Below are 18,132 nucleotides of genomic sequence, written 5' to 3'. Positions count from 1 at the left end.
ACAGAGAAATTAAACAGCTTAAACAAAGTCATACACCTAGCAAGTATTGGAGTGAGGACTTAAACCCAAACAGTCTGCTTTCAGAACCCTTTAAATACTGTAACAAATACAGAATGAAGTAAGTGGTGATTAGAGATGTAAATTGACTGCTGGAACTTGGAAGTCAAGATTGACTGTAACCCTAAGTAACAACTAACTGTTACGAGGAAGGGTCAGGTAGGGTTTTATAAAGGAAGTGGACTTTGTAGGAACAATGGTCTTTTTAAAGTTTTAAACGGCTGTACTGAGATATAAATTACATACCTTAAAATTCATCTGTTTAAAGTATGCAGTTCTATGGGTTGATGTTTTGCTTTATTTTTCGTTTATTCACAGGGCTGTGCAACCCCACCACTACCTAATTTTAGAACATTTTCGTCTCACTTAAAAGAAACTCCATACCCATTAGCAGTCAATTCCCACTATTCCCTATTGCCCCAACCCTAGGCAATCACTAATTACTTTCTGTGTCCATATTTTTTTGCCTATTCTGGACATTTCATGTAAATAGAATCATATATGGCCTTTTGTGATTGGCTTCTTTCACTTAGCATAACATTTTCAAGGTCCATCCATGTTGTAATAACACATGTTGGTATTTCACCCTTTTTTAAATTGCATGTATATTCTATGTTTTATTTATCCATTCATCATGTAATGGATATTTGAGTTGTTTCCATTCTTTGGCTGTTATTAATAATGCTTCTGTGAGCATTTGTATACAAATTGTCATGTGGATGTATGTTTTTATTTCTCTTAGGCATATACCTAGGAGTAGAATTGTTGGGTCATATGGTAACTCTACATTTAATCTTTTAAAGAGCTGCCCGATTATTTTCCAAAGCAGCTGCACCATTTCACCTTCTGTAGTATATGAGGGTTGCAATTTCTCCATATCCACACCAACACTTGTTACTGTATCTTTTTGATTATACTCATCCTAGTTGGTATGAAGTGGAAGGTGAATGGCATTTTAACAGGTGAAGAGTGAGAATTCAGGGCTGAAGTTTCTGGCATGAAATTACAGGTCAGGCCCAAGGAATGGTGGATAATCCATTGGATAAGAAGAAAAATATAAACGGATGACCCTAGAAAGGTGGCTTGAGGCCAGATCTGGAGGGTCTTGCATATCCTGATGGTAAAGTGTTTGGACTTTCTCATGTAGGCATTTTGACCTGGGAAATGGCTTGATATGAACTGTATGGTTGAATGATAACCCTGGCAGTGGAACAGAAGATGGAGTGGAGGAACAAGAGATTAGAGGTACAGTGGCCCTTTAGAAACCCAGTTGTAGCCAACTAGGAGAGAGATTGGCAACACCAGAAGAGGAAGGAGGGGACAGAATCCAGAGAGAAAGCAGAGTTGAATCAATGAGACTTAAAAGAATTTTGGAAAATTGTACCACTTGTACATTTTTTAACCTGACACCTAAAATTTTTCAACATGACTTTTTTTGGGGTTTTTTGTGTTTTTTTTGTGGTACGCGGTCCTCTCACTGTTGTGGCCCCTCCCGTTGCGGAGCACAGCCTCCGGACACACAGGCCCAGTGGCCATGGCTCACGGGCCCAGCCGCTCCGCGGCATGTGGGATCTTCCCGGACCGGGGCATGAACCCGTGTCCTCTGCATCGGCAGGCAGACTCTCAAACACTGCACCACCAGGGAAGCCCTGTTTTGGTTTTTTGAGGAAGTTCCCCAACCAGGGATTGAACCCAGCCCCTCGGCAGTGAAAGCACGGAGTCCTAACCACTGGACCACCAGGGAATTCCTCAGCATGAGTTTAAATAAAGAGAACAGTGGTCTGTTGTAAATAACATTTTTAAACAAAATTGTTACTTAGCTCTTTTAAATGTATCCAGTAGACTATAAACATAATATAGCAATTCTGTAGCTACTATCTCCCACTTAAAGAAGACATAATAAAAATTTAAACTCTTTAACAGGTTTTTAAATTTCCCCTTTTCTTTTCAAACTCATATTTCTCTTTCAGTTTCCCTACAGAATTTTATCCTAATTTTATCCTGTTTTTATGCATGAAGCCTGTTGCTTACTCTGTCATATTTACCTGCAAGAAAAATATGTATATAAATTATTTTTAAATTTGCTATACCAAAATTTTTGTCCTAATTGAATTATATATAATCATTAGTAGTACCTGACTGATCAGAATAGCTTAAATTTTTTTTTTTTTTTTTTTCCGGTACGCGGGCCTCTCACTGTTGTGGCCCCTCCCGTTGTGGAGCACAGGCTCCGGACGCGCAGGCTCAGCGGCCATGGCTCAGGGGCCCAGCCGCTCCACAGCACGTGGGATCTTCCCAGACCGGGCCACGAACCCACGTCCCCTGCATCGGCAGGCGGACTCTCAACCACTGCGCCACCAGGGAAGCCGGCTTAAATATTTTTGAAAATAATTCTTAAGTATAAATTTTGAAGGGGAATGTGTAACTTAATGAGATAGGACTTTTTCCCAGTTAGTACATATATCTATGGATGAATCAAGTCTGTTCATATTTCTTATTTTTATAGGTATATTTTATAGCATTGAGAAATGTTGCTCACATAAACATGTAGATAGGAATGGAAAACATTTTTTTACAGTATTAACGCTCAATTATTTGAATTCCTTCTGATATAAATGCCAAAATTATATGATGATCTGTCATCAAAAATTATTTTTAATGATCTGTCAGCTGACATCTCAATTGAGTCCTGCAAATTTTGTGAAAAGCGAATTGAAAACCATCTGACTGACAAAATAAGTCAGATCATTAGTTATTCACTTTACTTTTTCTGGGAAATATACCCTAAAAAAAATGCTTTACCAAAACTTTTCTAATGACTATTAAGTATTTGTGTTACTCTTTCACTCAGGTGAATCTTGTGTCCAGTATATTTGAAGGAGTTGGGGAAATCAAAATACTATTAGTTTCAGTTCACCTTTCCTAGTATTTTTTTTTTTTTTTTTTTTTGTGGTACGCGGGCCTCTCACTGTTGTGGCCTCTCCCGTTGCGGAGCACAGGCTCCGGACGCACAGGCCCAGCGGCCATGGCTCACGGGCCCAGCCGCTCCGCAGCATGTGGGATCTTCCCGGACCGGGGCACGAACCCGTGTCCCCTGCATCGGCAGGCGGACTCTCAACCACTGCGCCACCAGGGAAGCCCCCTAGTATATTTTTGACATATAGTTTTAATCAGGTGATATGCTTTTCTTTTTTAAAAAATAATTTTCTTTATACCAGTCCATCAAAGAGCTTATCTGTCTTCTCTGCTGTGTGGAGGGACTCCTAATATGCTTTCCTAGTCCTCAACTTTTTTTTTTTTTAATATTTATTTCTTTTATTTTTGGCTGCATTGGTTCTTAGTTTCTGTTACTAGGATCTTCCTTGCCGCATGCTGGATCCTCCGCTGCAGTGAGTGGGCTCATTGTTGCAGGGTGTAGGCTTCTCTCTAGTTGTGGCACATGGTCTCAGTAGTTGTGGCACACAGGCTCCAGGGCGTGTGGGCTCTGTAGTTGTGGCACACGGGCTCTCTAGTTGTGACCCTCCTGCTCAGTAGTTGTAGCGCGTGGGTTTAGTTGCCCAGCAGCATGTGGGATCTTAGTTCCCCAACCAGGGATCGAACCCACGTCCCCTGCATTGGAAGGCAGATTCTTAACCACTAGACCACCAGGGAGGTCCTTGATATGCTTTTAAATAATAGTTTTGTCAAAACTATTCAAACAATGGCACATGATTACCGTATAACCTAACTGGCAAAGCCAGTTGTCATTGCCAAACCAATTGGACAAACTTATTTTCTTACATATAAAAAAAAATTCTAACTTTGTTTTTCAGTTCACATAAACTGCTTAGTGTGTATCCTCATGACAGTGCCTCAGTTCCAAGAGCAACAAGAGCTGAGCGCAAATTGATTCCATTTCCTGACACATCACTTAAAATGACATGAGTTTGACACCCTGCACCTAGTAATATTTACCATTTTAATGGCAACATCAGTACTCCCTTCGTGAAGATATTTTGGAATCCAAAGCTTTTTTAGAAAAGAAAATATTGAGATATTTGACACACTACAGAATTCACCCATTTAAAGGTTAGAATTTAGTGCGTTTGTATTTTCATAGTTGTGCAACCATCCCCCAAATCTAAATTTAGAACATTTTCATCACCCCAGAAAGAAACCTAGTACTCAGCAGTCACTCCCCATTCTCTCCTCATTTGTGCCCGTCTTCTTTCACTTAACTTGTGTTCAAGGGTCATCCATGTTATAACACATATCAGAACTTCATTCCTTTTTATGGCTGAATAATCTTCCATTGAATAGGCATTCCACGTTTTATTTATCCATTCATCAATTGATGTGAACTCTCTCTAACTAGAATATCTGTTAATTCGAAACATCCCATTTTCCAACAGGCCAAGTAAGATATGTTATATGTAATGAACTCTAAGAAACTGTTAACTTTCTCATTATAACAAATTGTGTGAATACAGTGGACCCTTGAGCAACATGGGTTTGAACTGCATATGAACATTCACAAGCAAAAGGTTTTGTGTGTACCTGTATTTTCATTTCTCTTGGGTATATACCCAGGAGTGGAATTGTTGGGTTGTATGGTAACTATCTTTAACCTTTTGAGGAACTGCCAGACTGTTTCCCAAAGTGGCTGCACCATTTTACATTCCCACCAGTGGTATAGTGGATTCTGATTCCACCAGTACTTGCTGTTGTCTCTTTTTTTGACCCAAAGCTTTTTTTTTTTTAATGTATAAAACATGGTTCTGAAATTAAAGTGTAGTGTAAAATGTAAGGAAGAGCAGTAAAGCCATTCTTGTGTATAATCATTTTAGCATTCCTATTGGTAGGGAGACTCATGCACCATTCCCAACTTAAGCCCAAATCATATCAAATAAGTTTCAAGAATATCTACATCATTTGTATTCCTGGGCAATTCTTTTTATGCCTTAATTTTATCAGGACTGCAGTTTCCTTTGCTGTGGCAGTGATTGTAAATGATTAACAGAACAGTCACAAAAGAGTATGGGCATATCAAGTCCTTTATCTACTGTCTTTTTTGCCACAATCTGCTACACATTCTTCTGCCATTTCAAGCGCTAAAAGATCTCTGAGCGTTTTGTACATATAAATGGTATCTTTTTTTTAATGGATATTTTTCAGCATTTTTTAAACATTTATTTATTTTATTTATTTTTGGCTGCATTGTGTCTTCGTTGCTGCACGCGGGCTTTCTGTTGGAGCGAGCAGGGGCTACTCTGTTGCAGTGCACAGGGTTCTCACTGCAGTAGCTTCTCTTGTTGTGGAGCACGGGCTCTAGACATGCGGGCTTCAGTAGTTGTGTCATGCGGGCTCAGTAGTTGTGGCTCGCAGGCTCTAGAATGCAGGCTTAGTAGTTGTGGTACGTGGGCTTAGTTGCTCTGCGGTATGTGGGATCTTCCCGGACTAGGACTCGAACCCGTGTCCCCTGCATTGGCAGGCGGATTCTTAACCACTGCACCACCAGGGAAGCCCTAAATGATATCTTAAAAGGGATGGTTTCAAAGTATTGTTTAACAGTAGTCTCACAAGACTCTCAGAGTAATGCGTTCTATGACAATAGGAATGAAAGAACCAACTTCATAAAGTGAGAATCATCTTCTCTCCCACCACCTTACTCTCAGTATACCTGAAACCAGAACACCCCAATAAAAGCCAAAATACTTTATTCCTGATGTTATACTTTACTCTTAACAGAAATAATGTAAAACACTTAGAGACATGAAGCCCTACCTAGAGTTTCTGGTATTTGGATTAGAGAAAGTTTCATCTACACCCATACTATATTTCAATTTGTTTTGTTTGGTGTGCTGGAGGTTTTTATGTCCAAAACAATGCACAGTGGTAAAGTTGAGAGTGGGTGAAAAGTAAAATTTGTTTGTTTTCCAAAAGTGAGAGACAATTGTAGAAGGAAAAAACGGGGTAGGAGTAACGAGCAGGGAGTCCTGACTACAGGCATTCTCAGATCCATCTTTTAGGGGCAAATTCGTAAGTGTGAAAACAGAGGATCTGGAAATTGATTCCTTTAAAATTGTCTTTGCTCATGTACCTTTGGAAAGTCTTTGTGAACCCTAGGGGTATGCACACCCCAACTTTAGACCACTGACCTGAAAGAAGTTGGACTGTGGTTTAGAACTCTGAAAAGAGGTCTAAGCTGGGGGTGAAAGTTGGGACTTGCAGGAATGATATTTGGTGCTGTTTAAAGCAGTGAGAGTGAGGTCCCTGAAGAAGATAATATAGGGGAAGAAGAAAGAAGAGCCAAGCATTTTGGGGGGTGATTCTCACTTAAGGAGTAAGCAAGGAAAGGAGAGAAGGAGAGGAAGAAATCAGAGAGGTAAGGGGGAGAAACCCCACGGGTGTGAGCACTAGTAGAGTTTTCGGTAAGGATAGCCAACAATGTGGAGAGGTAAGAGAATGAGGTCTGACAAAAGACCAGCGTGCGTGGGGCTTCCCTGGTGGCGCAGTGGTTAAGAATCCGCCTGCCAGTGCAGGTTCGAGCCCTGATCTGGGAAGATCCCACATGCCATGGAGCAACTAAGCCCGCGAGCCACAACTACTGAGCCTGCACTCTAGAGCCTGCGAGCCACAACTACTGAGCCTGCACTCTAGAGCCTGTGAGCCACAACTACTGAGCCTGCACTCTAGAGCCCACGAGCCACAACTACTGAGCCTACGTGCCACAACTACTGAAGCCCGCATGCCTAGAGCCCATGCTCTGCAACAAGAGAAGCCACCACAATGAGAAGCCCGCATACTGCAACAAAGAGTAGCCCCCGCTCGCTACAACTAGAGAAAGCCCACGCGCAGCAACAAAGACCCAACGCAGCCAAAAATAAATAAATAAATAAGTAATTAACTAACTTACAGCCCAGTGTGCGCACCAAACGCAGTTGAAAGATTACCACTGCCTACTGCATGGCCTTCTTATCTGTATTGCAGCCCCTTCAGGAACACGACTACTGCCCTCCACATGTGAAGTGTTGCGTTCTTTAGTCCTAAAACTAAATGCTTATCAATGGCAACAAAACCTGGACCCATCTAGCTTGGACTTAGATACAAAGACAGAAAGGCAGTGGTTTTATTCCCCATTTTTCCTCCCTCTGATCCCCACCCCCTGTCTAGAGGCAACCTCCTTACCATAGGTTATTGCTGTTCATGGTTTCTTTGTTTCCTTCCATCCACCCAGGCACTGAGATGTCTTTGTGCTCTAACTTTAACTCATTAGATAGTGTTCTCTCTCCTTCCTGTGGCAATGTTGGAACCTGGTGCAGCTGGAGGGTGTCATCAGGGCCAATGGCCCTGTAACAGTTCCTTTACCCTTCAGTTTTTAAAAGCTTTGATAGAATTTCCCTGGTGGTCCAGTGATTAAGTCTGTGCACTTCCACTGCAAGGGGTGTGGATTCCATCCCTGGTCGGGGAACTAGGATCCCGCGTGCCGTGTGGTGTGGCCACAAAATAAGTAAATAAAATAAAAGCTTTGCTAAAACAATTTTGATAGAATGGTAATGGCAAAAGCCAGAATGGAAATGATGAGAGTTGAAATTGATGTATGGTTGGTTGGTTGGGGGCATGAGTCTTCTTAGAAACTTGCCTTTGGAGGGAAAGAACGAGGAGGGATGCCACCTGCAGTGAAATGTACCTAACCTATAGGGTCAAGAGAAGCTTTTGTTGGTTTTAGGATTGGGAGTCCTAGAACATATGCAGAGATAAAAGGGAAGAGTTCACAGGAGAGACTGAAGCACAAGAAAGGAGATAATGGAGAGGAAGAGCTCACTAAGGAAGTGGGAGGAAGTGTGGGACCAAGAGCAAAAGGCCATTCAGAAAGAGGAGCACATCTGTCTGGGAGTCAGCCACGCTCCCCTTGGGCGCACGGCCAAAGTACAGTGATCAGGGTCTGCAGGTTTGAGCTCCTGCAGCCCTGGAACCAGTTCCTCACTCTTCTGTACAGTCAAAATTTGGGGGCGTTGGTGGCCTAAAATGTATGTTTTAGCCATCTCTGCTTTTAATCCACCTCATCTTGGAGACTGGGCTCCTGTCTTTTCTACAGGTTTTTCTCTTCTGCATTCCTTCTGATTCTTTGTTAACTAGTCCTGTAGACATTCCCTCCTTATCACCATTCTTAATCCTTAACCTAACTTCCATCTGTGTTTTACCGTGTAAGCTGCAAGTAGCTATATTCAATTTAAGACAACTTGATAATTAGGTTTGCAAGGTGGAAAATCAGCATTTAATTTTTGAAGATGGCTAAAACTATATTTTCTCATAATAACAAAATTTTATGTTTGCAACTTCTTTTAGGTTTAGTATGAGCTTCAACAGACATAATCTAAAATACTATGTGTTACCCAAAAAACCAAAAAAGGTGGCATTTGATTGCTTAGAATGGATCAGAAAGCATCACCCATGTGAGTACAGCCATGTGATAAATCATGTCTAGAAGTAATAAATGTCTTTTTAGTACCACAATTGAATATATAAAATTGCATATTAAACATTTCTCATTATGATAGCACTAACTTGCTATTCATAGAGCAGAATATTGCAACTCTCAATTCTGGAAATTATAAAATCTCATTTGGTTTGTTAACAATAAACCCTAACAAAAAGTAGATTAAATACTCCCTCCTACACACCTGGATTGTAATTCATGGTTTCACTGTCTTTCCTCTGGCTTCTATTAGTTAATGAATTACACAGCTCTGTTTTAGTGCCTTCTCCCAAGTGTGTCTGCCTTTGAGTTATATTAACTAAAATGAGATTCTGAAATTCATGGTAGTTTTTTTTTCCATGTAACCTCTTTTCTACTTTTCCATGGAGAATTTTTTTGTTAAACATCTCTATTTCATTTTCTTTAATTAGTATACTTATTTGTTTGAATAAATCAAACAGTGCAGAGATAGACCAAGAAAAAGTCAGTAATTTCCTTTTCCAGTCCTCCCCTCTCCCAGGCACCTAATATAAATAATAGCTTGTGTGTATATGTGTATCTTTGGCTCTATCACAGAGAGATGACTTTTTCTTTAATACCTTTTATTTTTTGATTTAAAAAATAACATACACACAAACAGCAATAAATATAATGAAGAGAATTTAGAAAGCAACAAAAAAAAGAAAGAATCAAAAGACAAGCCTCACCATAGGACAAGTCACTGTTACCATTTTGGTTTATTTCCTTCCAATAATTTTTGTATGCATTTTTCTTTCCATTAGCATACTGTATCTACAGTGTTTCTACCCTTACCCTGTTTTATATTTTGAACGTTTTCTCATGTTTTAAAAACTTAGAAAACACTTAATAGTTGCAATATGTTTTAGTTTATAATTTCCTTTCTTAATTATTGTCCAAATGCTGGCCCTTAAGATTTTTCTAATTTTAAAAATTTATAAACAAAACTTCTTATATAAGTCCTTGGATCACTTTATTTCCTAGATTTGTTTCCTAGAAAGAAACTGAATCAAAAGGTAGGAGCATTTCTTTTTTTTTTTTTTCTTAATGGCCCAAATTATTTAATTAGGTTCTTTGTAAGAAGTTTAGAACACTACTTTGTGAGGATAAATTCCATTTGTAAGAACGAACACAGAGCAGAGGTAGCCCTGGAGTTGAGGAACAGCTTTGATTCTTCACAGAATTTGTGAGTCCACAGCTTTCAGATCAACCTTCCGCTGCTCTGTAATCTTGTTATTTCTCTCTCTCTTCGTCGAAGATCTCACCTTCCTGGTGCCTGGCGTACGCAGTTTCTTCTTATTGAAATAAGCATCAGTGAGATGTTCTGGGATTTTCACACCACTGATATCAATTTTGGTGGAAGTAGCAATGACAGATTTCTGGTGTGTTCTCTGCAGAGGAACTCGATTGAGGGACAGAGGCCCAGTCACAAATAGCAAGCCACTGCTCAGCTGCTTCAGGAAAATGACTCTCTTGCCTCTGTGGCGCCCAGAGAGGATAATCAGAATGGTCCCAGGAATGATGCTAGCACGCAGTTTTCTCACATGCTTACTGAAGGGTTTTTTGCCGTGACTCATCAGTTTTCGAGGCACATCTTCAGTAGGATAATACCTAGGCATTTTGCGAAGTTTAACCACCCGGGTACCACCATTCTTGTCACCACCAACTGGTTTTGTGACAGTAGCAAGAACCTTCACCTTCTTTTTCTTTTCAACCTCGGATTTAGCTGCTGAATACTGCCTCTTGTACAAGGCCTTTCTGGAATACATAGCCGATCGGGAATATCTGCCAATTCCTCTGACCAGGACAGGGTTTCGGCTGCAGTGGGGCTTCCCCTTCTTAACCTGCTTCACCTTTTTAACCTTGCCACCAGCATCAGCCTTCTTGGCTTCAGGTTTTTTCTCCTTAGTATCTGGCTTCTCAGCCTTTTCACCCGCCTTCTTGCAAGATGGGAAAAAGCGGTAGGAGCACTTCTAAGGCTCTTGATAAGTAGTATTGCGATATGCTTTCTACAAAGTTTGTGTAAGAGTGCCTTTCCATTTTATAGCAAGTGTGAAACAGAGCCCAGGGTTCCTCCAGGTCTACCTGAGGAGTTATTTGGAGGGACAGGATTAAAGGTTAAATCTTGTCATTTCCAGTGCACGTGATCTGTTGCTTGACTTATTCTACCTATGTGGTTTTCCTCTGCTGTAAGAAAACTATGGAGAAAACTATACCTCTGTTTACAATTCAGATATTTCTGAGAACATAATGTAGGTTGTGTTATTTATGTTAAAAGTCCTCGTTTCACAACACTGTTTTGGTTTCTTGGCAGATGACTCAGGGATAATTTACTGCCTCTCCAGGCGAGAATGTGACACAGTGGCTGATACATTACAGAAAGATGGTCTCGCTGCTCTGGCATATCATGCTGGCCTCAGTGACTCTGCCAGAGATGAAGTACAGCACAAGTGGATTAATCAGGATGGCTGCCAGGTAACATTTTTAAAAATAAAGGAAACAATATTTTATAGTATATAAGCCACCTCGTACATGTAGGAAGAAAATTGTTTTCACCTTAAAGGTAGTAAACATCAAAATAAGGCAAATTTAAAAACTGATGTTTTTTGAGACATCTAAAATTGCTTTTTCTTTCTTTTTTTTAAAAATTTATTTTATTTGTTTGTTTGTTTTGGGCTTCATTGGGTCTTCATTGCTGCATGCAGGCTTTCTCTAGTTGTGGTGAGCAGAGGCTACTCTTCATTGAGGTGCGCGGGCTTCTCATTGCAGTGGCTTCTCTTGTTGTGGAGCATGGGCTCTAGGCGCACAGGCTTCAGTAGTTGTGGCACGTGGGCTCAGTAGTTGTGGAGCACAGGCTCAGTAGTCGTGGCTTGCAAGCTGTAGAGTGCAGGCTCAGTAGTTGTGGTGCACGGGCTTAGTTGCTCTGCGGCATATGGGATCTTCCTGGACCAGGGCTCGAACCCATGTCCCCTGCATTGGCAGGTGGATTCTTAACCACTGCGCCACTGGGGAAACAGCTTTTTCTTTATGAAATCAAAAAAACTTTTTATTGAGATGTAATTCACATACCATACAATTCCCCCTTCCAAAGTTTACAAGTCAGTGGAGTTTAGTACATTCACAAGGTCATGCAACCATCACCACTGTCTGATTCCAGAACATTTCATCATCCCAGAAAGAAACCCCATATCTACTAGCAGTCACTCCTCACTCCCCTAACACCTGGTCCTTGGCAACCACTAATCTATTAACTACTACTAATCTGTCCCTATATAGAGTTTCCTATTCTGGACATTTCATATAAATGGAATCATACAAAATGTGTTCTTCTGTGACTGATTTCTCTTACTTAGCATGTTTTCAAGATTTATCCATATTGTAGCATGTGTCAGTACGTCACTCCTTTTTGTGGCTGGATAATATTCCATTGTATGGAAGTACCACAGTTTGTTATCCATTCATCAGTTGGTAGACATTTGGGTTGTATCCTTTTTTTTTTTTTTTTGGCTGCATTGGGTCTTTGTTGCTGCGTGTGGGCTTTCTCTAGTTGCAGCAAGTGTGCAGGCTTCTTATTGCGGTGGCTTCTCTTGCTGTGGAGCACAGGCTCTAGGCGTGCGGGTTCAGTAGCTGTGCCTTGCGGGCTCTAGAGTGCAGGCTCAGTAGTTGTGGCACACTGGCTTAGTTACTCTGCAGCATGTGGGACCTTCCCAGACCAGGGCTCGAACCTGTGTCCCCTGCATTGGCAGGCAGATTCTTAACCACTGCGCCACCAGGGAAATCCCTGTATGCACTTTTTGACTATTGTGAATAATGCGTCTGTGAACATTTCTGTACAGGTTTTTGTGTGAAAATGTTTTCAGTTCTCTTGGATAGATGTAAGATTGGAATTGCTCAGTCATAAGGACACTCTGTTTAACTTTTTGAGGAACTGCCAAACTGTTTTGCAAAGCAGCTACAAAATTTTGTATTCCTACCAGCAATGTGTGAGGTTCCAGTGTCTCCATCTCACCAACACTTATTATTGTCCTTTTTTACTATATCCATCCTAGTGTAGGTAAAGTGGTATCTTGTGATTTTTTGTTTGCATTCCCTAAAAACTAATGATGTTGAGCATCTACTTCTAAGAGGATAATTTGTCACCCAAATAGATCAAGAAGGAAGCAAGAACACTCTAGGGCATCCCATACTGTGGCAGATATGAAACTTGGGTAGATCTCTCTACATACAAGGATGAATTTGAGGAGAATGACTAATAATTTTTTTGAAGCCTATGAAGTTTTCAGCTCACAAAAAAAGAAATCATTACTGTGAAGATTCAGAAGGAAAAGTATCTCCCAAAATTATTTCCTGAGGGAAAACAAAAGGAAATCTTAGAGGATATCAGCTTAATATCCTCAGAAAGATTTAAGAAGACTTAACTTATATGAACTAGAAACAGTTTGCCATAACAAGATGTTAGGAAGAGGCTGAGATGAAGGGATAAATAAAAAGTCAGTTTATCCAGATAAGAAAATACAAGAAAAACAAAACAAATAGAATTATATATCAAGACACAAATGTTCAATTCAGTGCAGACATTTGAATCAGTAATGTAGTGAATAACTTGAGAATGTGAAGGGAAAAAAAACATATGAAAATTGAACAGAAAAAAACAAAAAAATTATTGGTAGCTGGGAGAGTAGGGGTTCAGCCTAGGAATAAGTATACCCAAAAAAGAAATAGGGATAGTTGAGATCAATAGAGTAGTCAAATGTATTATAAATACATAACAAATATGTAAGAAATTTAAGGGTTGTCTCAAAATCACTGGGGAAAAACTTACATGTAGACATAGTTCAGAATATTTTGTTTGATTTATAGTTATAAGAAATTGTATTCATGAAGATAAAGAAATAGGTAACTCAACAAAGAACGAGAGGGACTTCCCTGGTGGCGCAGTGGTTAAGAATCTGCCTGCCAATGCAGGGGACACGGGTTAGATCCCTGGTCCGGGAATATCCCACATGCCGCAGAGCAACTAAGCCCGTGCGCCACAAATAGCGAGCCTGTGCTGTAGAGCCTGCGAGCCACAACTACTGAGCCCACGTGCTGCAACTACTGAAGCCTGCGTGCCTAGAGCCCATGCGCCACAACTACTGAAGCCTGTGCGCCTAGAGCCGGTGCTCCGCAACAAGAGAAGCCACCACAATAAGCCCATGCACCACAACGAAGAGTAGCCCCCACTCAACGCAACTAAAGAAAAAGCCCGCGCACAGCAACAAAGACCTAATACAGCCAAAAATTAATTGATTGATTGATTAAAAAAATGTTCCTTTAAATGCATCATGAGCCTAATAGGCTTTTGCTTTTACATCAGGTTATCTGTGCGACGATTGCATTTGGAATGGGGATTGACAAACCTGATGTGCGATTTGTGATCCATGCATCCCTCCCTAAATCCATGGAAGGTTACTACCAAGAATCTGGCAGAGCTGGAAGAGATGGGGAAATCTCTCACTGCCTGCTCTTCTATACCTACCACGATGTGACCAGACTGAAGAGGCTTATACTAAGTGAGCTGAACTCCATCGGGGGAATATGCTGTCCTCCTCCGTCTCATGATTGTCATCTACCCCTGCAGTTGTGGTGTTTGGGGTCCAGTTTTCCTTAAAATAGAGGCACTTAGATAGATATGGAAGTTTTATTTTAGTTCATGTTTACAATAAAAGTATTACATGCTTGTTATGTAAAATTCAAATGATACAGATGTGTTGAAGACTGAAAAATTTCCAAATCATGCCTCGTATGCAGTCCTGCCCTAAGAAATAACTCCAGTTACTGATTTCCTTTGTATCCTTCCAGGCCCAATTTCTGCATGCATCCTTGTATATAAACATACTTCAAACATGCAGAAAGGTAAAATGGAAAAAAATAATGAACTGTCACGTACCACTGTCCAGGTTAGGAAATAAAACCCCAACATAGCCCTCTCCTATCTCATCCCTTTACCTCTTCATTGGAGTTAGGCAATATCTTATATTTGATATTTACCTTTCCCAAATGCAGGTTTTTTACAATATAAATGCGATTCCATTATATGTGCTTTTTTTCCCCCTAAGATGTAGTTGATTTACAGTATAAGTTTCAGGTGTACAACGTAGTGATTCACAATTTTTAAAGGTTATACTCTATTTGTAGTTATTATATAAATGTGCTTTTTTAATATGTATATGTTGACCTGATTTTTTTTCCAGTCAACACTAGGGTGTAATTATGACTCCAGCTAGTACACATAGCTAGACTACATAGAATTCCATAGTATGGTATTCCATGTTTATTGAACCAGTCCCCTTCTAATAGATAAATAAGTAAAATTGCCTGTTTTGAGACCACTTTTGAATGAACTCTGGCAGAGATACTGAGCACAGGAAATGGCACTTACCAAGCTCTGTGCCAAGTAATGTCCACCTTATTTGCTTGTAACCACTAGCTTCTGAGATAGTCCCATGAGAAAAGTGAGCTTCAGAAAGGTTTTGTAACTTGCCCCCAAGAGCAGCAGCAGCGGTAAGGGGAAGGGTAGTGATAATGATGATAAAGTTTCCTTAGCACTTACTATATGCTGCTGTCTTAAATGCTTTATGTATATCACTTCATTTAATCTTCACAACAACCCTAAAAGATACTATTATTCTTCTCTTCGTTTTACAGAAGAGGAAAATGAGATACAGAGCTCGGTAAGTGGCAGAGCCCTGATGGAATCCAGGTTCATCTGATTGCAAAGTCCATGTCCCTTGCACTATACCAAGATAATTCTCAGTGCAAAAATGAAACTTTTAAACTTAGTGTGTCCATTTGTGTTTTTAAGCAGAACCTATATTAAGTTAGGTCCAAATAATTTAGTAAGTATTTAAATGCTAAACACTTAGTAACCATCTGAAAAAAATAATACTCATAAACCAGAAAAAAAATTTTTTTATTTCATTTTTAACTAACAACAATTGCTTACAAATGAAAAGTATGTACATGTTGTTCTCAAACCTTGGAATCAGATTGGACACTGCCACCCTCATTTCCTGTTTCACATTGATTTTTTTTTTTTAAAACATCTTTATTGGAGTATAATTGCTTTACAATGGTGTGTTAGTTTCTGCTTTACAACAAATTGAATCAGTTATACATATACATATGTTCCCATATCTCTTCTCTCTTGTGTCTCCCTCCCTCGCACCCTCCCTATCCCACCCCTCTAGGTGGTCACAAACCACCGAGCTGATCTCCCCGTGCTATGCGGCTGCTTCCCACTAGCTATCCACCCTACGTTTGGTAGTGTATATATGTCCATGCCACTCTCTCACTTCATCACAGCTTACCCTTCCCCCTCCCCATATCCTCAAGTCCATCATGCTCTAGTAGGTCTGTGTTTTATTCCCATCCTACCTCTAGTCTCTTCATGACATTTTTTTTTTCTTAGATTCCATATATATGTGTTAGCATACGGTATTTGTTTTTCTCCTTCTGACTTACTTCACTCTGTATGACAGACTCCAGGTCCATCCACCTTATTACAAATAACTCAGTTTCATTTCTTTTTATGGCTGAGTAATATTCCATTGTATATATCACATTGATTTTTTGGAGGTATTTCTTTTTATCATAGCAACTGCCAGAATTTCAGCTTCACAATGTCATTAGAAGGAAAGTAGCACATCATAAACTACCTCCAACTAGTTGCTTGTGTGGTGTTCAACAGACGTCAGGTATTACTGTGTTTCCCTTAAATTTAAAACACCTGCCAGCACCCCCGTGAGTTCATTGCAGCACCCTCCCCAGCCCTGGGGGATCCTTGGTACATAGTTTCAGAACCACTGGCTTAACCACTTTGATCCCAGATAGTCAGGGAGAATGCACAGCCCACTGCCATGGCTCCATGCTCTGCTTACTTTGGATGCTGGGTTCAGTACATCCTGTCTGATAAATATAGTAAATATAATTCAGATATTTATTGTTGGGAATAATGAAGAGTAGCAAAATTTTTTCAGCTACTCCTAACAACCTGTGTTTTTTCCTGCAAAACTACAATCTTGAAGATGAACATAAATATTCAGTTAATTATAATATAGATTCATGTCATGTTGATATATAATGCTATGAATAATTTTATTTCATTTAATATTTAAAGTTATATGAACCTATTCTAAATATTTCTGTGATATTCTTTTCTATTTTTCTACTCTAATAAGTATGTTTACTATGTCCTTCATCTCTTTTAGTGGAAAAAGATGGAAACCATCATACGAAAGAGACTCACTTCAATAATTTGTATAGTATGGTACATTACTGCGAAAATATAACAGAATGCAGGAGAATACAGCTTTTGGCTTACTTTGGCGAAAATGGATTTAATCCTTATTTTTGTAAGAAATACCCAGATGTTTCTTGTGATAATTGCTGTAAAACAAAGGTAAAATAAGAAAGTTTTAAATTCTTCTGATAAGGAACTTGCCAGGATTTTTTTTTTCTTCTCTTAATTTAGAAAAGGTTAGATACAAGTTAGATTGCAGTGCGTGGGCCCTAGGGATTTTAACAAGGGGATGATGGCTTCCTCCCCATGTTAATTGGGAATAGCAACATTTTAATAGTATTTCTGTGGAATATCCCTAGAAGTAGAAGCCTGTTAAAAATATATACTGGACCTGTTTTGGTGGTTATAGGATATTTAAGAAATACCATTAATCTATAAATAACCAAAAAGATCCAACATGGGCAGGTAGAATATTTTACATTCAACTCTAATTATATTTAAACATCTTCATTCTCAAAAGGGTTATAATTAGTGTACTATGTGTTTGAATTCAGATCAATTAGATTACTCTGTAAACTGTTTTTTAAAAACTGTAAAGAGGCAATAGCTTCAGGATGAGTTTGCTATCATCTGTCCTAAAAATAACTTTTGGAGGTTGTTAAATTCAATCGTTAGGTACTGTATTGTACCTATCATGGTAATTCTATGTTTTAATGTCTACTGTACTTCACAGTTTACAGAGCATTTTCACAGTTGATATATTACTTGAAATATCTGTGCAAGGTGCTGGGGATTCACATATGAACATGATATAGGCCAATTCACAGACGGGAGGGGAGACAGACATGTATGTGTTCATATCACTGTGATACCGTAGGCAGCACTAGCCAAGCAGAGGGTGATTTACTCTCTCTTGGGGTGGAATCTGTGGATTTATGGCCATCTCAACCCACCACACCCCACTCTGTAGACATTGCTAATCAGTTCATTCATTCAACAAATATTTGTTGAATACCTGCTCTGTGATAGGCAATGTTCTAGGAGTTTGGGATACATCACTGAAAAAGATCCCTACTCTTGTGGAGCTTACATTCTAGCAGAGGGAGGCTGAATAAAGACAATATACATTATAAGTACATGTTAAGAGGAAAGAACTTTGATGAAAAGTACAGCAGTGTAAGGAGTCAGGAATGATGAATGGGGTGCAGGATGCAGTGGCCCAGGGAAGTCTTACTGCAAAGATGAGACCTGAGCGAAGACTTGAAGAAAGGAGTTAGCTGAGCAGCTCTGAAATACAGATGTTCTTGGCTAAAGCCAA

At 39.7% G+C, this 18,132-nt stretch overlaps 1 protein-coding gene and 1 pseudogene across 7 annotated transcripts in view; one reads left to right on the top strand and one right to left on the bottom strand.

The window, feature by feature from the left end:
• The window catches only part of BLM (BLM RecQ like helicase), an 86,224-nt gene that overhangs the window by 46,539 nt on the left and 21,553 nt on the right, over positions 1 to 18,132 (top strand). For 6 of the 7 annotated variants that reach the window (XR_010839839.1, XM_059057256.2, XM_067029941.1 and 3 more), the window contains 4 exons: positions 8,386 to 8,492; positions 10,848 to 11,008; positions 13,890 to 14,085; positions 16,783 to 16,973. Coding sequence is in view for 6 of the 7 variants with exons in the window: in XM_059057256.2 (XP_058913239.1) it covers positions 8,386 to 8,492; positions 10,848 to 11,008; positions 13,890 to 14,085; positions 16,783 to 16,973 (655 nt within the window). In the remaining variant the exon portion in view is untranslated. Of the gene's footprint in view, positions 1 to 8,385; positions 8,493 to 10,132; positions 10,495 to 10,847; positions 11,009 to 13,889; positions 14,086 to 16,782; positions 16,974 to 18,132 lie in introns of those variants that run through there. The other variant, XM_067029945.1, reaches the window with a different exon arrangement.
• LOC131752706 (large ribosomal subunit protein eL6 pseudogene) lies at positions 9,619 to 10,491 on the bottom strand (annotated as a pseudogene).

The sequence above is a fragment of the Kogia breviceps genome, chromosome 3, assembly GCF_026419965.1.
Source record: "Kogia breviceps isolate mKogBre1 chromosome 3, mKogBre1 haplotype 1, whole genome shotgun sequence".
Lineage (NCBI taxonomy): Eukaryota > Metazoa > Chordata > Mammalia > Artiodactyla > Physeteridae > Kogia > Kogia breviceps.
Note: the sequence above shows the minus strand (reverse complement) of the source record. Positions and strands in the feature narration are given on the sequence as shown.